At 39.5% G+C, this 25,737-nt stretch overlaps 1 protein-coding gene across 3 annotated transcripts in view; it reads right to left on the bottom strand.

Moving 5' to 3' along the window:
- CHST9 (carbohydrate sulfotransferase 9) overlaps positions 1-22,963 on the bottom strand; it is an 86,970-nt gene extending 64,007 nt beyond the window's left edge. The window contains exons 1-5 of one of the 3 annotated variants that reach the window (XM_066182156.1): positions 22,348-22,963; positions 22,147-22,247; positions 21,930-22,028; positions 17,944-18,003; positions 15,773-15,974 (exon numbers count right to left, since the gene is read on the bottom strand). In XM_066182156.1, coding sequence (XP_066038253.1) covers positions 15,773-15,872 — 100 coding nt within the window. In that variant the 5' untranslated portion in view covers positions 15,873-15,974; positions 17,944-18,003; positions 21,930-22,028; positions 22,147-22,247; positions 22,348-22,963. Of the gene's footprint in view, positions 1-15,772; positions 15,975-17,943; positions 18,004-20,550; positions 20,573-21,929; positions 22,029-22,146; positions 22,248-22,347 lie in introns of those variants that run through there. The other 2 variants (XM_066182164.1, XM_066182172.1) reach the window with 2 other exon arrangements.
- Positions 22,964-25,737: the final 2,774 nt, after the last annotated feature.

The following is a 25,737-nucleotide window of genomic DNA, read 5'->3' as shown; positions in this document are numbered from 1 at the left end:
TGGGATAAAAAAAAATAAATCATAGCCTTAAAAAATTATTTAAAATGTCTTTAATATTCCATTTTTCTCTTTTATCAACAATAAACTCTTGCCAGGAAAATAAGTGATTTTTTTAAATGAAAGCCAATGTAGGTAATTGCATCTATTTAGTGTTTACATAACTTCTCCTAGAGCCTTTCTTTGGACCACCTAGCTTGTGGGGCTTTTAAAAAGTCATTAGAGCTAAATTGCTTGAAATTAGTAAAGTTATTTTTCCATTCATGCATCCATCTCAGCTGAGAAAAATCATTCAACAATGAGCACTTGACAGCACAGCCACTTTCCCCCATTAATTGTCGACTAAGACAAGAAAATTGAATTTTTCTCTGCTGAAGTTTAGGCAGCGGTTTCATGGGTAGAATACCCTCAGCTGCTGTCAGCTACTCAGCTTCTCCAAGCTGCAGAAGTGAACTGGCACACCTACACCTGCTAATGACAGACAGCTCTTCTGAGACAGAATGGCAGCAGGTTAGTTCCTCTAAGCAATCCAAAGGGCCATGGCAGTGGCTTCACATACACTGCTTCATCGTTATTCTGCTCCCAAAGGTGTTGCAGCTGATTGATACGCTAACATTTCATTCTATATAGTGATAAAACCCCAAGCTATCACACAGTTCTATTTGCTATCCTTACCCAGCAAACGTTTTGCCCAACTCAGACTGTCAGCTCCATTTCTAATCACTGCAGAAGTAACATTAAGTAAATGTGGCATTTGGAACACTTGATGCTTTATACAAAAAATGCAGAAATCCTCACTTATTTCTCTTCCTCTCAGTCTTAGGCACTAAGAGATGCATGTTTTGTTAAATGTATGGAGAAAAAATACATCTAATAAAAAACTAACAATTTCAGTCATATTGCTAACCTGACGTGCAGAGAAGTGAGTTCGCTAGTTACTCATTTAAAAAAAATGCTAAACTTTGTCTTATGAAGAAAGTCCTTAATACCTAAACCCCTCTGCCCTTAAACATTTATCAGATCTCTGATCTGCTCTTATCAAAACTTCTCTTCTTGAAAGACAGTTTATTTACACATGTGCGAAGTCAATCCCAGAACAGTCATGAGTACATAAGTCAAATAGATATCTCCTTCCCTCTTACAAAAAAAAAAAAAAAAAAAAAAAAAAAAAAAATCGGAAAACAACATTCTTTAATTTACTATGAACACTTTGATAGGTACAAAGGTAAAGTGATACTATCAATCATTCCTGATTAGTTTCTGAGAAAAAGAAGCACAGAAAAGTGCCAAAAATGTAAAGAACCAGCCAGGATGCTCTACTCAGCCATCTTACAGGGACAGGAAGTGGAAAATTATTTTTTAGTGATCCAGTGGTAACACACTGTGGAGAATATTTCCATAGAACTAAACAGCATCATGGGAAAATGCTACCAGTAGTATCCAGTATTCCAGCTGGATTTCCCATCAGAGGAACCTCAGAGGAAAGGCATCAGTTAAGAGAAAACTGTACAAACTGATGGAAGAAGGAATAATTCAGGGCTACTGAACACACCTCCAGTCTAGAAGGCTTCTAAATTATAAAACACAAAAGACAAAGAAAATTCTCTGAACTACTATTATAAACTTCTCTAGTTTTTAGTCTACTCTAAGCATTGTTTGCAGAAACAATATACGAAGCTGGAGAGGCCTTTGAACCTGACCTGATTTATTGTCTCTTTTTCTCTGCCACAGAAAATGGGATTCCTAAGCCTCTTCCTGAGCTACCTGAAGGTAGCAGTGAGCTGACATGTCCTATGTGACAGAGAGTGATCATCCTGCTACCATACTTGCTTGGCTCAAGTAGCATTTCTCTTGGAAACTTACAGCTTTCAGGTCTCTACCAGTCTGAATGCCTCTGTTTACTGGTATTCATGGCAGTCTAAGACTAAGTCATTAGATCCTATAATCATTCCTGATTCAAAAAAGTATTTACAGTCCACTTGATTACACTGTCGTCCTATTCAGAAAAGAAAACCCAGAGCAGTGTGATTTGGGCTTTTTTCTTGGTCTCAAGTTGTTGAATGTCACGCCATCCAAATTATTGTAGCACCTCTTCAGGCTCTGCCTGCCCTCCTCTCCACCATTCCTCATTCCCGAGCTCACAGCATTACAACATTACAAGGCCTCCACATACAAATGTTTACTGTTACTTTGGATGTTTAGACATAAGATTAGGCCTTGCTCCCCCTCAACAAATATTTTATTAGTAACTGGAAAACGCTCCTAGATAGGAACAGCTTCAAGTGAGCATTTTTGATAATACATTATTTGGCATTGCATCAAATGCAAACATAATTATTTGCTCAGTTTTAAGGATATTTATTGAAAAAAATGTGACTGTCTGTAGTAATAGAACTACCTGAAACCTCTATGCCACAAACATTGTTGTGCAAGTGCTATATCACATCAGAGGAATGCACCAAAAGCCAAAGAAAAATAATATTTAGAAAAAGCAGGAACAGACACTTGGGTACTTTCAATAGGTCAAACTTCAGTGTTCCTCACACACACGCAAAATCTTCATTAATTCTATTGATTCTCTGCAGCTCAGATCTTTTTGGCAAAGGGTTATCTTAACATGAGGAAGATAGTTTTAAATTGTACCATAAAAGTGCAATTCCTACTATTCCTACAAATCCACCCATTTAAAACTTCAATACACTGCAACCACATTAACTGCTTCCAGATATTTGGAGGGCAAGAAAAGAATTATCTGTGGGAAACAGAGTTCTGGAAAAACCTGAAATGTCAGAAGATTTTTCAAGGCAAAACCACAATTGTGGCCAGAATACTCATAATGAATGGCTGATTGTGTGATGACAGCTTTCTTTAGATGGTGTCACCAGAGAATAATTTTATGATAGAGAGTTTAACTAATGATTGATATGTGAGAAACAACATAGTTAAAGGACAAAAATAATATAGTGATAGAAACTGCCAAGCAGCAGTCTGAGAAGAGTAAAACATCATCATGAAAAACATAAATATGTACGACAAATACATAATAATATAAAGTAAACTTAGCACATTTCTTGTAACAGAAGTCATAACAGAAGTCAGAATTAGACATCTATGGCCTATCCTCCTTTCCTATCATCAAGGATCCAGAAACCATTTGCTTTCCTCTGCCCTTTTTTTCATTTGCTCTTGTTTTTCTATGGCTTACCTCAGGGGATAAACAGTAACAAAGCACCTTTGTTAGTGAACGTGTCAGCTTCAAGAAACATATTTAACAGAACGAAAAAATAGTTTTGATCCTTTCTGTGTTCTTTGGCCCTTACGGAGAGACGAAACCAAAAAGATCTGGTGCTATCAGCTCTAGAGGTAGACATTCTGGCAGCCCTCTGACCCAGGTGAAATACCTGGTCCCCAGCCCCAAATGAAAGCTGAAAGGACAGCAGTTTCAAAAATAAACATCTGACCTCCCCCAAGTAATTAATATGATTGCCTTAAGTGGATACTAGTCCACATGGATTAGCTCATTTAAAATATCAAGATTGACTTCTAACTTTCCAGAAAGTCAGTTACTAATTTGTGTGTGCAGTGGTCACCACAGACTACACTTTGCTTAAAGTGCTTCCCAACTGTCATTCAACTATGTTTTATTTACAGATTATTAATAGAAGCTGTCCAATATGCACACTTTATTAGCTGGAGAGTCAAGGCTGAGTCTTCTTGCCAAGAATACCTTGAAGCCACCTGTCAGTCACAGCATCTGGCAGCTTTATCTGCATTATATTTATATGTACATCAGTCCTAAACCTGATGCCAATAGAGTTTTGTTATATTGCATGATCAATCATAACTTAAGTGGAAGCATACCTCAGCTATTTGCAGATTAATTCTACCAGGAAGAAATTTCTGCTCACAGGTTAAATAAATCATGAAGTATTTATACCTCACTGCAACTACCTCAGCCTATGTAAGCCCAGTCTCATCCACCTGTTCCTCTTCAAAATAGGCACACTGAAGTGGAAAGATTGTAACAGAAGAGAAATAGGGTGAAATTAATTTTGTCATCTGTAAGAGGATAAAGGAAATTAAAAAAAATCCCCAAAGTCCATATTATTTGTTATATTTCACATATACTTTGTGCAGGTCCCCATGCCATGAAAGTAATTTGAAATCCAGAAGCAAAGCCAGGGGCTTTTTTAACATGTTTTTTGTTGTCTACTGCCTACCATTACACTGCAACAGCAAATCCTTAGAATAAAATTGCACAGAGGAAGAAGAAAACTCATCAAATAATTATTGGAAAAAAAAATCTGTATTTTTTTTACAGTTTGTTGCTTCATTGGATATAATTTAAATGGGGCAAATCAGCCAACTCTCACTCTAAGGATTCTGATCCTGTAAGTAATTTCTTTAGTGATTAGGAGTCTATTCATATCAAATGGTCTCTATTATTGTAGTAATAATTCAGAAGCTCCCACAGCAAAAGAGTAAAATTAATAAAAACACATCCCTCTACCAGCCTGCTTGAGCTGCTCCTGTTCTGTGATGGGAGGGATCCATTCATGACAGATTTGGTTCTTCACCAGTGTCAGAATTTTACATATTTGATGACTTCTTTGAGGACTGCTGGTAGGCAGAAAAGGTTGGAGAATTTGAGAATCATACTCTGACAGAAATTTCAGTTTCTAAGATTAACAAATATCTGTCACCTCTATTAACAACTATCCTGTAGAGCTACTTGGCTTGAGCATTTCTAAACAGTTTATAAATCAAGCTGAAGTTCATGAGAAGTTTAGATTCTCTGGCCCCACATCAAGAACAGAAGTGCATTCTGGAAAGCACTCCATAATTCTTGACTGCGAGTACAGAATCATATTAAAGCAATGACATTTAATGAATTATATGCATAATGTTTAAAGTAACAGGCTGCATTTTACACACAATTCAAATACTGTGACCTGTGTCAACAGATGGTAGCCCTTTAGTTCTCAGTAGTGGACAAGGCATACTGTGCATTAATGACTCTTTAATGAGAGCAAGAAAGAGCCAGAAACAAAGAAAAACAAACAAAAAAAAATGTATCTATGTATTTTCCTAATTTGTATTGCCAGAATTAATTCAAGAAGTGTACAGTGAAATATACTGTAGTATATTTTGGTTTTAATGCACTAACAGTATTGCAACAGATTCCACTTCATTATTTGGCCACTAAGTGTTCTTCTAGGAATAAAAAAATGATTTTGCACAGACGAGTGGACCAGAAAGTGAAATTCTATTTACCTAGTTCTATTAAGCTTTTGCTAACTAAAGCTTCTCCTTCTCTGCCACTGTTGTAATGCCAAAGTCAAAGTAACCTCTCATGACATACATCTCTGAACAACAGAAACATTATGGGGGTATGGAAACAATTCCGGAACAACTGTTTTCCACTCCTCCCAGGAAATAGCTCTTTTAAAAATTTTAAGCAAGAATATAAAGTATAATCAAAACTGTCTTTGCAAACAAGTTTGCTATACTTCTTATTTCCTGTTAGACATACTTTCTTTTCTTAACAGAGTTATTTTTTGGATGAATGGCAAAGCATCAGGCACTGGTATTTTCCTGTTTAACGCAACAGAATGTTTCCAGCTGCAGCTAGCAGAACTCATGCACCACATCTCCCTAGCTGACCATAATCAAAACCAAACACCTCCAAACCCTCATTCCTCTTGCATACAATTTACTGAGAGGCAATATGCCCACACCCAGGGCCCAACAACATGACTCTAGACAACACTAAGTTAACTTGAGCTGATCCTAAGTGCATGCTTGTATTAGGCCTAGATTACAACACATATGTCACAGAAAGTACTGCAGACCTTTAACAGCTTCTTCCTCCATCTATGCCCTTACACAAAGTTGGGCAAGTTCTTCTATTGTTGGATTGTAATTAGTACTGAAATGACCTGCTCCATTCCAATCACATTAAATACAAAGCCAGTTAACACCTTGTCTTTCACCTGGCACTCACCCACAGTGAAATTTAATATTGGTTCTGATTATTCTCAACCTTAGGCTTCTGACCCTGAGTTACTTTCCTGGATGTTACCCCATGTCAGTGACAGGCGGAAGACATCCCCTGATGCGCATGTCAAAACTTGAGGCTATGAGGCCATCATCTGCTATGTTCTAGGGCAATGAATTTTTTGCTAAGAGACAAGTTTTGCCTCGCTATCACTGTTATTAAGAAAGTCAATTTTCAAAAGCCAATGACTTCCCTAAGAGCTCCTCCCCTCCTTCCCCCGTTATTGTCTGCTTGGCTTATAGCAGTTTTTGTCCATGGCAGCTGAACTCCTTGCAACCATTGACTCAACACTGTATTCCACCCCTGCCATTCCAGGACTTTCTGTGCTCCAGCATCCCTGAACAACAACAAAACAAACCGCAGTCAACCAACCAAACAACCAATAGACTCCACCAAACAAAAAGGAATCATTGCTCATCAGAAAAGTATAACAGTGACCAAGTCTTGTTTGTTTGTTTTTAATTAGAATATTATGGAACTGTAAACATGAAAATTATTATTACCGTCCTCCAGAAAAAAAAAGAAAGAAATATGCTGCTCATTCCCCAAATGTTTTGATAACTCATGTCATCTTCATTTGTAGATGGTGCCAAGAGAAAAAAATCTGTGCCTACTCAGCCTGATTTTGCTAGAGCTATGTGCTGTGAGTTCCTGGCAGGACTGTGTGATAGAAAGTTGAGTGGTCAATATGAACAAAATCATTGGAAACAACAAAAATGTGAAGGACAAACTGTACTTCTAGCACACAGGCTTCACACAGGTTTAATAGAGGTCAATGATAGTCTGGGATGTTGTTACCATGGGGAGGCTCTCAAGTGATAAGGAAACAACCATTTTTGGTGATATGAGTGGGACTGGGGGGGAGTGAGAGTTCCTAAAGAACCACTGTAGGCAATAATATTTTCTAAGTTGCACTCGCTGCCAAGTATGGCTTTCCAGGCAGTACAGGATGCTGCTGCTGCTGCACATCTTCACTAAATCAAGATCAAGCCAAAAGAAAACCAAAGCCAATGGATGTGTGTGATTTTCTATTCCCCATCACTTTACATCAAGTGAGGCTCATACACGCCGGGGAAGGGTTTCATCTATATTTAGGGCAAAGCTTAAAATACATCATATTTTTCAGTTTTCTTGAATAATGAATATTTACTACTTTACAAAAAGCAGAATTTTTAGGCCGATTTGATTATTGACCATGACTTTCAACAGAAATGAGCAAACTTGGGAGTTTTGGAAGAGGCTTGCTTTTGTTTATTTTAGATTTTGTTGTTGTTTAAACATAGCATTTGATAAAACTCAGCTACCTCTCTCTTCTTTGTGGCTGGAGACAGTAACATTCACTCCCACATATATAGCCACAAGGCTCAGGGTTGAAGGAGCTGCAAAGAAAAACACTGTATGCTGATGTGTCATGCATCTTCCCAGTTTCAAACTGACAGATAGGAAATGTCTTGCACAGGAATACTGTAGAATGTAGAAACATTCTTTTTCTTTGAATATGCTATTAATATAAATTAAAAAAAAAAGAAAAAGTGAGACTTGTCTGAAGAAGTAGGGATATAAACCTGAAAACCCAACCAATATTCATGTTGCTGTGAAATAATGATTACCTTTAAAAATAAAACAGAATGAAAAATAAAACCAGGGCTTTTTCACATTAAAAAAAAAAAAAAGAAGTTAAAGGCACTTCTCTTCTTCCTTGAACCTTTTGCTCCTTGACACAAATCATGTTTTTTTCTAGCTAAATCATACACATCACCTGTCAGACATTAAGTCCTTGTGCACTAAAAGGGCTCTCATTACTCAAAACCTCCCACCCTCCTGATCTTTAAATGCTTTTTTCACACATTGCAAGATGATCCAGAAATATCCCAAATTAATAGAAATACCCTGTTTACAGTAAGACCAAATGAGTAAAATGGAAAAGACAAGCCAGAAACAAAGGCTCTAGAGTGTGAATACCAAAAAAATTCTTCCATTTAAAGTCATCTCCATGTATCCCAGTAGCTGACTGTGGTTAGAAGATAGGTTTCCATCTAAAATATTTCTCCTACCAACAGCCTCTACTCCCACAAAAAGAAGGAAATAAAGGCGATCCTTTAAATAAATATATACATACATGCATACCTATATGTATATATACACCCTGGAAACAAACATCAGAATTTCTAATTTAATTCCAGTAAGAAGCCAAAGTTTTTTCTTGGAATTTTGCAGAGACCACATCACATGTTTTAACAGGACTGTTTGCAATCACGCAACATATCAAAGCAGTTCAACATCAGACACAGTGGTAAGCAGCCTTAAAAATACTCCAGCAGCAAGCACTTGCTCTTCTGAAGTGTGCAGTGCATGTAAGGAAAATACAACAAGCCAGGAAAAGAAAAACATTCATCTTTTCATCATCATTCCTAGATAGTAATTCATATGAGGAGCAACTGAGGGTTTGTTTATCCTGGAGAAAAGGAGGTTCAAGGCAGACCTTATCACTCTCTACAACTCCCTGAAAGGAGGCTGTAGGAGATGGGGATTGAGCTCTTCTCCCAGGCAACCAGCGACAGAATTAGAGGACATGGCCACAAGCTGTATCAGGGGCATTCAGATAGGATATCAGGAAGAATCTCTTCATGGAAAGGGTATTTTAGAATTGGAACTGACTGCCCAGGGAGGTGGTGATGTCATAATCTTGGAGGTGTTCAAGAAAGTCTGGACATGGCACTTAATGCCACGGTTTAGCTGACAATTCTGTTATTAGTCAAAGGTCAAACTTGATGGTCTTGTAGGTCTTTTCCAACCTAAATGATTCTGTGATCTCAATTTTTTTTCTACTGTTACATCTAAATGATGATTTTCCAAGTGAAAAATACCTCTCCACCCTTCGTGCTTTGTAAGACTATATGTTTGTCTTAAATGGTACTGCATCATACAGTCCATGCCCAGAAGAGACAAGACTGCAGGGCTGTACGGTCTGAATGACAAGCTTTCAAGGAAAGGACTTTTTGGGACTGAAGAAGTGCCATGAACCGAATGTTATCAAAGGCAACAACAATGGTGGACAATAACTGAAAATGAACCACTGCATTCAATGACAGCATCTGTCCGAAAATTTAACAGAAGTTGGAAAACAAAATAAAACTCATATATTATGTTGAAAAAAGAAAAGGCATAGCTACTTGACAGAAAGAATGACTGCTGAGGACTCTGTAAAATCACATTTCCGAACACCAGCCAGATATTCTGCTCTGAGGGTCTGACTAACTGTAAAACAGCATGAAAAGCATCTATTACATAATTTGTATCCAATTCAAAAGAGCATTTTGAAAACAGTATTACTGTTACTCAGCCTTTCCAGGAAGGAGGATACCCCAATACATAAGTGTTTCAATATCAAGCCAAAAAGCACTCCAGGGGTAACTACAAGTCAAATTTTGAAGTGAATTCAGTTACATGCCCATAGATACAAGAAAGTTACAGAATCCTCTCCTGAAAGTTCTGTTTGAAAACAGGCAAAAAAGAGTATATTCAGGTGTCTTCAGTGTAATGAAGATACTCCCTTCTAGAAGTAGATCTTGGTGGCCTAGGTATGAACAAAGTTGGGTGGGTTGTTAAAAGCTTATACACAATAATACATGAAATGCCATCAGCTTCCACTCAAACATGAAATTGAATATATAGCTAAGAGGACCCCCAAAACCTCATCCTATTTAGTTTGTTTTATACCACCAGAATGTGGAAGCCAGAATTTCTTCTAAACCAGAAGGATTTATAAAATTAAATGTGATTTAGCTATAGGAATGATAAAAGTAAAAGGAATGAAAAGCAAGATGAAAATGAATGAATGAATGAAAAAAATGTATGAAATGGCTGCTAAACAGCCAGACCTGGGAAGAATATCCTCAGTAATAGATGAATACAGCCTTAAAGTGTTATAAAATATGAAATTTTAACATTTTTTTCTCAAATCTTCTGGGGTTTGCAACTGCAAAAGACAGGGTGAGACTCTACAATCAGTATCTCAGAAAACCATCTTCTCTTATATTCAACTTTTACTTGTGTTTTTAGACCATTGTGGTTTAAGAAAACATAATTTTCTACCTATTTCTTAATAGCTTTTATCCTGCAAAGGCAATTGTTCTCTCCCTACAGCTTCCATCTACTGAAAGCTGGGTGGAGGGGAAGGAAACCCATTCTATGCTATATGGAGAAAGTGACCTAATAAAATTTTGTAACATTTCTGGGATTTCAATACCTGTGTAATTGTTCACCAAGAAGCATTTACTGATCCTATGAATCTTCTTTCTTTTGTGATTCAGTCCAACAATGGGGTAGATTCAAAAAACAAACAAAGAAACAGAAACATTTCTCACACATGAAACACAGCATATTCCAACCAAAAGGGTAAAACCTAAGCACACCTAGACTCATTAGAACAGCCTCATTAGTGACTGGGCATTGTCAACCTGAAGATTTGTTTTGCCATACCAGTGATATTCTCCAGCAGACTTAGGAGGACTCCCAGAAACTACCCAGGAATTTGACAGCAGAAATACTTCAACTTTACTAAAAAAAAAAAAATTATTCATAATTAATATCCATTATTGAGCAGTGTTCTCTTCACCTTTATCGACAAACCTCTTTTCTACAAATATATTACTTTAATGTATTTTCTGATGATTGTCTAGAAAAACTATGACTTCCATGAAACAGCTGTCTTTGTAATTCATCACATATGAATGGTTCTTTAAGCCACATCAATGCTTCTTCACTTAGACAAAGTTTAAATAAAAGATCAACCCACAGAAAACAACAGAGTAAATTTTATTGTGTGTACACACATATTCAGTTGCTACTTAGAGTGCCAAGACAAGGAAGAAAGGTACTCCATGGACTCAAAATATCTCACCAGATTACTAACGGACCCAAAAGACTCCCTTGGATTACCAAATCTGGCAAGATGAGGAAAAAAGCCCACCTGTTTATGCCAAGAAATATGTATAATGAATACAACCTGGATGGCTACAGCAGTAGCAGACTAAATTGTGAAAGCTCGTGCAAAGAATTGAATGAAAGCTCATAGAGTTTCAAACTTTCTTTAAAATGCAATTTTTATCTGAATTTTTATTTTATTTCTCTACAAAAGAAAGACCTGTGGCCTGAGGAATGTGTCCTGAAACTCCTCAGGAAGTAGAGGAGTTCTCTGCTTTCCTGCAGAGAATTGCAGGAAAGCACATGGACTACAGAAGGATGCCTGGACAACCACTGATGCTCCAGAACTGATGCTCTGCCAAGTGAAGAGAAAGCACATGGAAAAACTCGCTATCCTTAAAGTGAGATACTTTTCCTCTGCTGGTAAAGAGGAGCTGCAGACTTTTTCACCCTTGGGAACCAGAAATCTATGGGAGGACAGTGCAGTGCAGCCCTTTAATTAGTGGTAAGACTATATTATTTTAAAGTAGTCCTTCATAATCATGGATGTACTAGGCACACTTCACAAAAAAATAATTACACAAACTCTGAGAGAAAGGAAAAAAACACCACATGGCAAAACCCCAAACAACAAACCCAGCATACAGTTCTAATCGCAAAGATGTTCTCAGATTGTTTTGTAGTAATCAGTCACACTAAATCACATCAGTCCCCCTAAAAAGAAAGAGTTTTAAAGTACAAAATTAGAATCCCTATCTTAAAACTCCACTTCATTTCTCTAATATTTCAGGATTAAATTGCAAGTGTCCTTTGTACCCCACAACCCCCTAATTCAGATGATTCATGGTACAGAACTCAACATCAGCCCTGGAAGGCCCTGCAGTTTGCTTCACCTGAATAAGATCAAAAGTGCTGGAAATTTCTAAGCATATAGCAAATAGTGATTACTTCTTAATCAGTGTCATAGTATTTGATGTTTGCACTACATAATGCAAGACCCTATGGAGAACTGTCAAGTAAAGCTGCAGGATCCAGCTGAATTCACATCAAGCTTCATTCATGTATGTGAATTTATATTCAATGAATATATTTATATATGGAGAACATGAAGTGCTCCATATATACCACATTATCAATGTTGTCAATTAAATTTCATCCAGATGTAGTCTGTATGTATTGATGCTCACGCTGGACTACTGGCAAGTCTGTTCCCAATTACTCCATTGAGGTGAACTGAAGCTACCCAACAGACGTAAAGATATATCATCCTGTCTTTATACACTCCATGCCTGATCCAAACCAAGAAACTCCCCTGTTTTCTCAGTCTGCTAATGTCTCTGAAAAGCCATCAGAGAGGACCACCATGTAGCTAGCAGCTGTTTCTTAGACATCTTTAAATGAAAGATTTTCCCCTTTTTAAGGTAAAGGGATGATAAACATGACTAGATATATTGTGAAGAGTCCAAGCACGGTAGGAGGGAGCAGAAGACATGGCTGTGTTGAGACGTGTATCCAGCTGCTGAGCCTGCAGGTGCATCTGGAGTAGATGGACAGGATGAAAAATTAGAGGTGTTCCTGGGCTGGATACATTTGAGTACTGAGAGAAGTTTGTAAAAAAAATCAGAGAAAAACATGCTTGGATAAGATCAGTCTAGAGCAAAATAAGACAAACAGGGGAACCAAATCAGTTGAGATCTCAGTGATGCGAACAGGAAGCAGAAATAAGAGATCCAAAGAGAGAGAAAGCAAAGTATGAATAAGAACTGGCGTTGGATCTAGTGTGAAAAATGATGAATAACTAGAAAAAGTGGCAATAAGAATGGCAAGTGTGAAAGAAAACAGTCCAACTTTAAAACAGTAGGACAAACATAAATAAGGGAATTGGTAACTACCATATAATTATCCAGTTCCCCCCCAAATATCTACATCTGATTGGGAATATTTCACACCACAGTTAGGAGAGCCTGAGAAATAAGCATGAACATTACAAACCACAACAGAGTAAAATTCACTATCTCTTCCAGAGATTGTGATTTGTGAAGGCTCCAGATATTCAAAAGAATGGGGTGGTAAGGAGAAGCATTTCACAGGTGCAAACCAGATACTTTCCTGAAGTCAAACATATCCGACTTTCCATCCCTTCAGCAACCAAATGCAAACATGAACGCTGTAGGTCGTGAGCAGGGCACCATGGAAGATAAAAATAGTTCTGCCCACAACAAACACTTGTCTCTACAGGCTCGTAGCACGGCAGTTGAGAAGCATGAGGTGCACTTTCCATTTCCTAACACAACTTCACCTCAAATGCTCAGCCACTTGCAGATCAAAACTTGCTGTCTTACAGCTGTGTAGCTAGTGAGAGAATTAAAGGAACACATAAAATCCTTGCAAAGATACTTGTCAGTTTAGGATTCTCCAGATACAGCTCATCCCCAAAAAGCTACAGTACACAACACATGGCAATATGAAAAACAGAGCAGAAGAGAGAAAAAAAATTGCAAAAACCCCCTAACTAAACTAATATATATTGTGAATATGCAAATAGGTTCTATTTCGTATCAACTCTAAAGCAGCATACAGGAAGGAAGCATTAGAGAATTGTGCTGCAGAAGGTTTAGGGGAGATACAGGTGTTTGAAATAAAAAAGAATAGCTCTCTAAATGTTAAACTGGAAGAAGAAGCAAGAGCAGACACCAAAGAATGAGTTTTTGCCATGCTCTTGCCAATGTGCATGACCATATACATTCTCTACTGCTACAGTAGAGAATGCCAAAATTCTTTTTTTTGGATCTTGATGACGTGCTGTCACAACAGCAGTCCAGTGAGATAAAAGGGCACTCAAAACTGCAGTCACACTTTAAGCTTACTAACCATTCTGTTATTCTCTGACAGCTTCCATTTTATTAGAGAAATGTTTCCACATGGAAATGACTTATGTGTGTGAGGAGAAGCCTCTCTACTGAAGAAGATTATGGCAATATATCAAAGAAAACCCCAAAGAAAGCATCTGGTTGGCCAAAAGAACAGAGTCTATCCTAATTCAAGCTTTATTTTATTTTTACTGTTTCTTTTTAATGGTAGAGAGATACATAAAAAAGAAAGGAGTAAAAAAAACTGCAGTGAGAAACAGCAACAAGGAGCATTCCAAGGAAAGAAAGGTTAATTACAGCACAAGAAAAGATGCAAGGAACGTGAAGAATGTCAGCAAGTAAATAAAGCAATAATCTACAGTCATCATCTACATTCCTGAACTACCTTGAAAGTAAGTGTATCTGCCCTTAACATTCCTGACAACAGTAGAGATTTTCAAGGAAGACCCCCCTCTGCTGCATGCTCAGTTTCTGCCAGCACCCTTTTGTCATCAACTGATTACAAGGGAACCTTTCCAAAGGGAGCCTGTATTACCTCTTACAACAGTTTTGTTAATACAAGCTTGTGAATACTTCAGGACAGCCCAGAAAAATTTACAAGCCAAAATTAATGCTGTGATCATTGCACTTTGTTCAAAAAAACCTCAAGGTTATTGTTGAACAATTGCAGAAATGATGCACTGTATTTCCCCCTCAACACTGCTCTCTAAAACACACTGGAGCCTAGCAGCTCATATGGAATAACAGCACAGATCAATAAAGCCAGAGACTAATGTGGTTTTAAAGATATATTTCTTCAAGTTGGTATCAACATACTAAAAAATAAGTGTTTTACAGAGGGAATAGAAGCTGAGTGAGAGAGATACAAGAGGATCTAAAAGTCAAGACTTAACAAGCTGGAAACAAACAAACAAACTACTGACAAAAAACCAACAACAACCAAAAAAATCAAAAAAACCAAAAAAAACCCCAAAAAAACAAAAACCAAAACCCAAGCATATAAACCAAACAACACAAAAATCCCCCAAAACTCCCAACCAAACCCAAACCTTGAAAACAAAACCCTAACGCCTCAATACAGGTATACAAGTAAGATCTGGGATATGCCCTCACAGAAGTGGACCTGCAGAGCAAAAACTGTGGAGGACCTTACTGACATGAACCCCTTATACATTTTGTGGAAAGTTACTTCAGACTCACTCTAGACTTGTCTCATGAACTGAGCTTCCAGTAGGGGTTGACATAAATAACCTGGTTTAATTTCCTCTATATGTAAATCTAGATCAAGCTGGGGTGCAACCCAAAACATCATGAATTGGAAACAACAGAAATACAATTCAGAAATGTAATCCTGAGACAATGTTTACACAGATTTACCCAAAGTTGCAATTTGACTATGATGCTATATGCAAAAAGTCTTGGAAGCCCAGTCTCAAACAAACAGCAATAAAAAAGAAAGAGAAAAGAATGATTCCATGAGCACTGCTGCTTAGAAGATGACCTTTGTCTATAAAACACAGCAGTTATACTCCAAAAATTGCTTTATGACACAAAATGTAAGGTGCAAAACCCACAACAAATCATCATAGACAATCATGTCTAAATTGGACGTGCAGAATGCTTTTGCAACACTTGCCTTTGCAAATGAAGCTGATACAATACGATTAGGTAGCTGGGGGCATCTTTTCATGTGACTGAAGAAATTTCTTAATGAAGTGTAGCAATTAAAAAGAGCTTATTTTCAATGCCATTTTACTTCCAAAGGGTGGGGGGGGAGGGGGAAGGACCCCACCCCCAGCTGTCCTCAGTAGCTTTATGGTCATCTTTAATAGATGCAACGACATAAAAAAAAAAAAAAAAAAAAAAAAAAAAAAAAAAAAAAAGGAAAAAGAAAAAGAGAGAGAGAGAAAACCTAGTGTACCTGAATGTTGTTCTTCAATCCAAGCTTGCAGATACATGAAAAGGAGTAGACCAGCTACTCCAAATAGCAGTACAGACACGAAGATTTGTCTTAGGTTCATGACCCTACAAGGGGGCTTCTCTTCAGCTTTCAGAAGGACTCATTCCTCACTTTTCTTCAGCATACCTGCATCTTCTTTGGTATCTTCCCCACAGACACCAACCTGGAATAACAAGAGAGGGAGGTTGTTCTCATGCTACATTTTTATTCTTCACCAGAGACTGTGTTAACAGCATACTATATACAAGCTGGAACTCTCACAAGCTATTGCTTTCAATGCTTATATTTCTGCTCACAGTCTCTATGTTCTTTCTACCCCCAGATGTGTTCCAAGCAGATGTGTTTCTCAAAGTGGATGAAAAGACCACTCCACCTCCAGAAGAGAAAACATCACCTGCTGTCGTAACAGAGGGAGGTATTGACCCACATGTGGTCAGTGATCACTGGGCATCACACCAATGCCCCACTCTGCCCACCAACCATCACAGCTGGGAGGCTACAGCAAGCAGCTGGAGCCTCCCAGGTGGCTGGATCACACTCCAAGAGACTGCCAGCCCCCTGAGATGGGCATCTCAGCATGTCTACTTCTGGACTGTATAACCATGTGTCCTTAAGGATGGGTCACCCCACAACATGACCACTCTGTTGGCAGAGTCTTGGCATTGGTTCATCCTGTGCATGAGGAGTCATACAATGATGTTCACCCTCAAATATGAATCCAAGCTGAGTTTTGTAGGATTAGGAAATGTCAGCATAAGATGATATCAGTAACAGAACAGAAAATGAATTAATGGCTCATCTTTTTATTCAGCCGTGTTTTCTAATATGGAGAGGGACTTGTCAGGAGCTCAATTCTGGCCACTAAGTTTAATGGAAACGAGCTCAACTGTAAAAACTTATCAAGAAGATTACTGTATTGAACAGCAGTGGGCCCAAAGGAAGTAATTTACCTGATACCCTGCATCTGCCACAAAAGGGCCATAAAATTCATTTTAAAACATCAGAACATGAAGACACTGTGGATCACTAGAGGACAACTCCTTAACCTGAATGAGAATGTGCTCACTTTGAAAATGCATTTTAGAAGCTGAAGAGCAGTTGCTGAAACTGGCCTGCACAGCAAAAGAAAATTCCTTAAAATTCAACATCATGGAGACCATTGTCAGTGCATATGACACAAGTGTCTGATGAACCACCACAAAGAATGCTAGGAAAAACTCAAGCTTTTAAAGGAATACAGCCTACTGGAAGATATTTGAAAGATAAATCTGTTAAATACACATAAAAGAAAATGCAGGCACTTAACAGTTATTCTGAGTCCTACAAGTACTCTGTGTTCCACAAGTTTGTATTTTTTAATAACTCTGCACAGTTACATCTATAATTGCTGAGTTTCTAAAAATACAGTACACATAAAGCTTAGCAGGAACTCCCATTAAAACCAGCTGTTGAATGAACAAAGTAACTGTGTTAGAAAGATGCAAAAGGTTTCAAGAACAACAAAACCATTCACGACTTTTCAGATGTTTTTCCAATTCTGTGCCATTAAACTATACACTTCTCTTAAGCACAAACTTGCTTGCAGAAAATGTAAGCCACAGTTTAAATATTAATCATTTTATGTGTAATTGTTCTGTAGAAGACAGATAGATAGACATTAACAGAATGTAAATGTTCTGTCTGAAGTCTTTTTTGTAAGGGTCATGAAGCAACTCGTATGAACCAGGCACATGAAAGGAAGGTGATAGAGGCTTTATTCTTAATCTTGCTCTTTCTGCTTAATGCACAGGATTGGAAGGAAGCAGTGAAAATTGGGCAAAAACAAAGAAAGCGCTTGGGGAATGCTGTGCAATGCTTTTTGTATAGGTGTGGGTAGTGGAGCCTCCTTTCACCCAGCTCTTCATAGCTGTTATCACTTGCACCTTTTTTTCCTACAATGCTCTCAGCACTCTCAGATTTGCAGTGCTTTTTATCTATGCTACAGGGCTACTTAGGGCTTTGCACCTAACTTCAGTGCTGCAGTAAAGGCACTGTTTGCATGTCTTCAGAAGTTACTCTGCTGATGAGACAGAAGTTTCCCAGCATAAGCAATGCTTCAAGAACCACCAGTCATACAATCGACGAATACAAACCTCTTCTGTTTTCCCGCAAACAAAAGCTGTGTTGTTCATGCAACAGGACATTGACAGCATCTGGATTAGGAGGAAAAAAACAAAAAAAAAGCAGCAAATAAATAAGATATGAGGGCCTGAATATATCTTTGAAATAAATTACTTAGAGGTACTAGAAAACAGAAATCAGTTTCTTGCTGTTTGGGATTCTCAAGTTTTTCTCATAATAAAAAGGTGAGGAATCCAGACATACACAATGACGGTGCATGCTTCCAAATAAGCCCACTTTTGTGATGTTGTTACTTTCTTTCATTTCTGACTACACAAACCTCCCATATATTCAGCCCTTCTTTCTGAAAAACAGTGTCCTTGAGTGGGCAAGGCAAGCCTTCTAAGGCCACATGGATGATACTGAAAGCAAAGTATCTCACACCACATCACTATGAACAATTCTGACACTTATAGGCTGGCACTGCTGCTCGCTCTAGCTACTTGCTCTCATCCTCCCTGTCTGCCCAGCTCTTGCCACCACCATGAAGACTTTCTGACCAAGTTTAAGCAAATTAGAGCCCACAAAGAATTTATCCAAGGAACAGTGAGCGTTTTTTTTCTTTTAGCGGTAGCTGTTATCACATACATCCATGACCCATGACAGCACAGGATATAGAGCTGACCTTGCCCAAACACCATCATGGTTGCATGCAGCACCACCTACAAGCCCTCAAAAGTGATGATGAAAACGCACAGTAAAACAAGGAGCAGTTTTAAGCAATTTAATCTGTTAATAAGAAAACAGATGTTTTTCTGCTAGGTTAGTTTTTGTTTCGAGTGGAAAGAAGTCTGCAAAAGGAAACAGCAGTTCAAAGTGTTTTTCTTTTCTTTTTGTTTTGAACTACCAAACACACCCTAAGGCAGATTCACTCCACCATCACAGTTGCTATAATTATCTTTGTATCAAGAGTTTACATGCTGCTTGCAATTAGTTTAATTTATTTAAATTTAATTTATATGAAACTGTGTTCTTCATTTACATGTTGGCTAAGTTTTAAGATTAGTTTTAAACAAGAGTAACATTACTTTAAATTAAGACTACTGATTTTAGCTCAGGTTAGAATCTAAATACATCAAACCCAACTATTCTGCTACCTTATAAGATTTTAAAGACTTTTCAGCTTGAATGAGTAGTTTAATTTATTTAACACCGTGATTTGTAACCCACATATGAAAAAATTATAGTGACATTTAAAAAAGTCCGCGTCTGTGAGTCTTCTAGTAGAATTTGAAAAATGGCTGCACAACACTGACAAATTTGCCTCTTTTGTATTAAAAAGCAACAGTCATGGATTACAGTCTCAGGCATCCAGGGCAAGAGGAAATATCTGCAAATATTCTTTAATAAATATAAATGCTTTCTTGCGGCTGTGAGAAACCAAGAAGCAATTACTTTCAACACAAGTATTTTCAAAAGAGATCAGCCATATCCAGACAGAGGTTTAGCATCCCTGCTTAAGCTGTGAATCTTTTTTTGCTTCCAGTCCTGGGCGACATGGCTCTTCTGGGTGACACCTTGACTATCCTGCTGGATAATTCTTGCTATGACAGAACTAATGTAGCCCGAGAAACTGCTCTGTCCCTTCCACCTATGCTGAACTAAATCCTTGCTTTTGCCCAATGTCCCCCCCATCTCTTTGGGGTGTATGGACCCCAATGTTCCACCTGTTTCAACTCAAGCCATGCACCCCAAAATTTCAAGGTTTTTTGAGTACTGGAGAGAGACTACTACATATACTTATCCATCATGGAGAAGCAGCAAATCTGGCAGACAATAGCACTATGTGCCTTAGATGACAAACACAGCAAAAATTTAGAAATTTTACAGGTCTATAGTCATTAATTTCTGAGTCTGAATTGTTTAACATTTTTCAAATATTAAGAGTTTCAAGAATCCTCATTCTACTGATATAAAAGCCTTGCATTTTCCCCATTGCGCTTTGTGTTCAAATTTCTGCACAGGACCAACACAAGCAATTGAAATAACACAGCCACCCAAAAAATGGGGAAGAGTGTATCTCTTGCTCTTGGCATGATTCCTCCTTTCAGTATATCATCCAACTTTTTCTTCCTTGCAATCAAATATACCTGCAGCTGAGGAGAGGCACCTCAGCACTCAGGTACCATTCCTGGCTCCTTTCTATTCTAGACCACACAAAACCAATGGCATCTGGTCAGTATGTCTGGCTAACTTTAGATTCCCTTGCCACTGTAACCCTTGCCATCACCTAGTTCCAAAATCAAGGACATACCGAAGCAAAACATTAGGTTGCCTCCCACTATTTAGAAACCTTTCCATTTAATTCCAGCTTTTTTTCCTTCACCTGGAAATAAAGAATATCAAGATGCAGGGTTAACCAGCAGAATACAGGTGGAAAAACCCAGACAATCTTTATAATGGTCAAAGCATTCATATTACTGTGGGATACTACAAATTCCCACCCACTCAGTATCTCCTTAGACATAAATGAATTAATGAAAACAAAATGAGAAAAAGAACACAGAAAGCTACTGCAACTACAGAGTTTTGGGGGTTTTTTTTAGTTTCTTTTTTCATTTTCTTCCCTTCTTCCTTACCTGAAGAAGCACTACATTTTCTGATACCTCCACTGGAGTTATCATGGCAAGAAAATTTTGCAGTGAGGAATGTTCTCCTGGACACTGGCCCAGACTACTTTCAGCTCAGTCAGTAGAAGGAGGCAAGGATATCTTCTCACTTCAATGCTCCCCCTCCTCCCTCACTTCTCATCTGTTAGACCATGTCCTACTTCACACGCAGATGATCCTCCAGGATCACCTTTCCACTGTCCACATCTCAACTTTCTGGCTTCACAACGACTAGTGCAAGGCAGATCTCCAGCTCTTAACAATGCTTGCACAGTTCCTCATATCAGGCAGTACCAGTACTACTTTTCATTCTGGTTTATTACAAAGGTTGCTAGAAATAAACATACGGTATTTGCCATTTTCTATCTCCAGCAAGTTAGGCTGAGTTTTATGGCTGGGTGAAGTGAAAGGCCTTACAGAAATTTGAGTTAAGTGAGTAAGCAGATCAAGATAGTCAAACAGTGGTGGTGAGAGAAAGTTTGTAAAAATTAAAAAAACTAAACCAACCAACCTAGCCCTCACCAAACACCCCCCAGGGAAAAAAAACCCAAAAAACAATCAACAAAACCCAAACCAAACTAAACTTCCCATAATGGAGTTCTTCCTGTCCATAGGAATTCACTCGGGGTATACAGACAGCATACAGACCCACTGTTACATCAGTCCTGCTGACACCTCAGCAACTTCTTCACTTGAAGAGCTGCTTATAAGAAGGCTGTGTAAAAGCATAATTAAAGACACCATCTGGCCCGCACAACTTTTATTATTGGCAATAACAGAAGATTACTACCTACCAACACTGCAAATCAAGTTAACAGAATTCTGTTAGAGTTCCATAAGACACAAATAATGAAATATTTTTTATGAAGTATATAGGGATTTCTCTTCAAAGGAGAAACCTGTTTTTATCAAAGTGAGCATTTTGCACTCACCCACTGCCAATTATGAAACAATAAAACCCCTTTAAAAAATAGAGCTTAAAAATTTGAAATTTTAACAGCAATCAGGAAATTCCAAACATCAACCTCACCAGAGTAACTTCCCACCCAGTCAACTTGTACAGATTTAACATTTTTCAAATTCACTCTGCCTTGTTACACAGCCGACCATAATGCTGTTATAGCAATTATATTTTGTTTTAAATGTGCTTTCTAGCATACAACATACTATACAAATTTAATAACATGGCAAAGAAAATATGGTTTGCATTTGATTTTGCCATTTTAATATATTAACATCACAAGTTCCTCATTATCCTTTTGATATATTTCCAAAGGAAAAAAATCCATTTAATGAAACAATGGGCGTAAGCGAGACTCATTGCTTCTGAGAATACGCACACCACTTACCTGGTCCTGCTCCTCAACCATAAATCCTATTAAACTTCAGACCATGTTGGTTTAATGCACATAGCAACTTGCCTGAGACACTTGCAGGTTAATTTAAAGCTGCAGTTTTAGACAAAGAGAAGTTATGCTTGTGTTAAGAACAGACAAATGCCAAGTTGTCCTACTCATGTGTATGCAGGTTGACACATTAGCATCATGGAAAGTTTTGGTTACTTACAGAGAATAGAGAAGACACTGAAAGCATCAGGTCTGGAACTTCACCAGTTCACCAGGATATTCAGTTTCAAGGGTTTCATCCTACAGCTGCTGGACATCTTGCTTCAAAAGGGAAAAAAACCATTATTATTCTTAGCAACATTTCGCAGTTAGGACTGAGGGACCTCAGCAGAAAAAGTCGTTTGGCACGCTTAGCTCTTACCTGTCTGAAGCAGTCCTGGGAGTCAGCGAGCAGTCCCATGGAAGTCGCCTGGATTTTCGGAAGTTAAACAAAAACCCGGCTCACAAGACAGCAACTTGATGGCCCTCAGTCTTCAAACAGGATTATAGGTGGGATTTCTTCCCACTCTCAGGATAAGGAACATTGGCAAAAGGACTGTGTCAAAGCCAGATCTTCCCTTTTTTGAACTGCTGAAATGACACGGTCTTGTTTACGGACTGCAGTGAACCGAGGTGCTATCAGCACGCCAACAAGACTCGCAGCCTGCCCCAGTCATTCACTCTACTGCTACAAAACGCACTGGGCAAAATACCAGCCCTTTTTTTTTATTATTTTGGAGACGTGCCACGAATTCCCGATTCCCTGTGTGTGACGAAGGAGAGGGGTGTGTGTGGGTGTAGGGAGCCCGCAGAAAAGTTGCTCGGTGCGCGGTGCCGCAGCGGGGGCTCTGCGATCTCCTCAACTTCTGGGGACGCGCCGCTCCCCCGCGGGGCCGCTCCCGGTGCTGGACCTCTGGCCAGGGACACGCCGGGGGCCGGGGCTGACCCTCGTCCTCCAGGGCCGGTCGGCGCTGAGCGCACCGGGACGGCCGCGGCGCCGCCGCCTCCGGCCCCGGCGCTGGAAGTGGCGGCGCCGCGGGGCTGGGCGGTGCCGGCGGGGAGCGGCTGAGCCGGGGCCGCGGAGGAGATCCCGCCACAAGCTCGCCCACCCTCCCGCTCGTCCCAGGTGGGTGCCCGGCGGCAGCCCCTCACCTGCCCGCCGCTCCCGGGAGGCGCTTCCGCAGCGGCGCCTACACACACGAACTTTCCTCGCCAAACTTTGAGGCCGGGCGGGCTGGGGAGGGGCCCCGGCGGCTCGGGACACCCCCGGCCCCGGCGGGCGGGTCCCCGCGGGCAGGTGAGTCCCCCGGGGCAGGTGAATCCCCCCGGCCACCCCCGTGTGCGCCCGCACTGCCCGTGGCATCGCGCTCCCTCTTCCCCCCCTCCCCCCCGCCGCCCGGAGATGAAGGGCTTTGCTAAAAGGTTTTGTTTGCTGTAACATATCCAGGGTTAGCTCTCCCTGTGCTAGCGAATAAATATGTCTAAGCTGCCAGGTAGAGGCAACTCATAGCTTTAATTAGCTACTAAAACAGGCAGCGTAGAAACTTTATTGTCGTCTATGGGAAACGGGATGACAGAGAAAAATGTTTAATTAGTGCTTATTGGAGCTTCACGGGTGCCTTGCAAATCTTATCTGCTTATTGTGACAATAGACCGACCATATAGATAAATGGCATTATCTCACTTTAAGGGAACTATCGCTTTGCTTACATTTCTTCAGGGAAGTTCTTGAAGAAATAGGTCTGGCCCTTGCTAGGGTGGGGTAAGCACAGAGAAGTTCTGACTTTCCAAAGCTGCTCTCAAACGACTTCTGTCTCTCTCCTTTAGGCATTTCGCTGCAGTGCTATTTCCTAGAAATACCCCAGCAGACAGATACTTCTAAAATGCGCCCCGATTCAGCGCCCCATTGCTCACTTTTGACATTGAGGCCTCTCCTGGAGTAACAGTAATGTAACCATTCGTGGTTTTGCAACATCTTTTACTTCAACAGGTCTCTAGTCATCTCGCACACTGTTGAGACAGCAAACAGGGATCTCTTCTTCCCCAACCCGCGCAGCACCGCCTTCCGCAGGAAGCTGAACAATGCCCGCCAGTTGTAATCAAGTGTTTCAGAGCAGAGGGTAGAGAGCTGGGTGCCGCTCAGATTTCCAAGGGGGCTTAACTAGGAAGAGTGTAATTACCCTGTCCAAAGCTTAGATGTTTGTTGGAAAGTGCTCCAGGATCTGTAACAGCCACAGGCAGCCAAGACCTGTGTGCAGGAATGTTCCCTTGGATTTTCAATCCAGGTGCTACACTGTCCTGTTCCCGCTTAGTTTGGGTTGTGTGAATACATATAACCTCACCGTGGTGCTATAAATTTTCTCTGGTTTATCTCACTTAAGGGTCTCCCTAGTCACAGTTCATTGTAGGAGCTAGCAGCTCAGAGAAAGCCTAGGGAGAAAAGATTTTTCCATTAAAGCCAACCATGGATCCATTTTAAAGTTCTAGTGAGTAAAGACTATCCCTCACACCTGTAGATTGTCTGGCCGCTAGTAGAAATAAAAGGGGAGGAAGAAGAATGTGAAGTAGAATATGGCAGTTTTTTGCTATTTCAGGGGAGTTGAGCATATTTCCTCTTTTAAACAACCTGGCAGGGATGTGATCCTATGTTAACCATATGCCTAAACAAACAAGCAAGCAAACAAACAAAAAACAAAAAAAAGGGGAACTCATATTTAAATTACAGGTCTATTAGTCCCTGATGGCCAGTGAGAATTTAGAGAGAAACAACATGCCAACTGAATTTTAGTTTCCTGATGTAATACACTCAGAAGATTGTAGTGAAAGTCACTGAAACTTCTTGTAAGGATATACAGATTAGCCTTCTGGGTGTTGTAGATTTAATTTCACTCAGTAAGTACATGCAGCAAACATATTTCTTCAGATTGATCTACTCAGGCTGTATCCATCAGCTAATTAAACTTATATATAACACTGAATAGATCAGATGTCTTTATTTTTATTTTTCTTCAGTTAACAGAATAAATTAATTGCTTTGGGATAAAGCCAAATCTTGTTTTACAACTTAGTAAGAAAACCAACCAACCTAAACCCCCCCCCCCCCCCCCCCCAAAATAACCAAAAAACTCAATCACAAAGAACTCCGGACTAGTGCGCCTAGTTTTGATAATACTTCTTCCACACAGATTCTCCTAGTGTAGAGGATATAGTCCAGCTATTGATATAAGAATCTTTACCAGATTAAAGATTAAAAATTCAACATGCAGGTGAAATTAGACACTGGATTAGGAAACTCATCAACTTCGTAATTGTAATCAGCACCTTCTGAAGCCTGACATGTAGCAAAAAAGAAACAAATTACAGAAGGGTGGCGGCAGTCTGTCTGTGTCAGCAGGGCTGGTGTGGAGCCAGCGCCTACATCAGAAACTCTATTCTTGGCAGGTTTCTGCATGTTTCCCATGAATTCTGGTAGACAAGTAGCTCAAGAGTTAAAGAAGCAGCATCATCCTCTGAGAGCAGTGAGACGACAGCCAGGTGGTGATGCCTTCTCACAGAAACAGGAGCAGGCAGTGCACTTAGAGAAGAAAGGTAACAGGTTGTGAATCTAAACTGCAAGCTGCCAAAATTTAGAGGTCAATTTGCTGAAATAAAACCACCTTTACTCTGCAATAAGACCAATTTAGGCTTTTTACACACATTTCCTGTGCAGATTTTCAGGAAGAGCCATGGAGGAAAGTTTGTTGTGGAGGGCAGGTAGTAGGTCACAGTAACC

Source organism: Chamaea fasciata, unplaced genomic scaffold (assembly GCF_029207755.1).
Source record: "Chamaea fasciata isolate MVZ Bird 193981 ecotype frontalis unplaced genomic scaffold, bChaFas1.0.hap1 SCAF_1, whole genome shotgun sequence".
Taxonomy (NCBI): Eukaryota; Metazoa; Chordata; class Aves; order Passeriformes; family Sylviidae; genus Chamaea; species Chamaea fasciata.
Note: the sequence above shows the minus strand (reverse complement) of the source record. Positions and strands in the feature narration are given on the sequence as shown.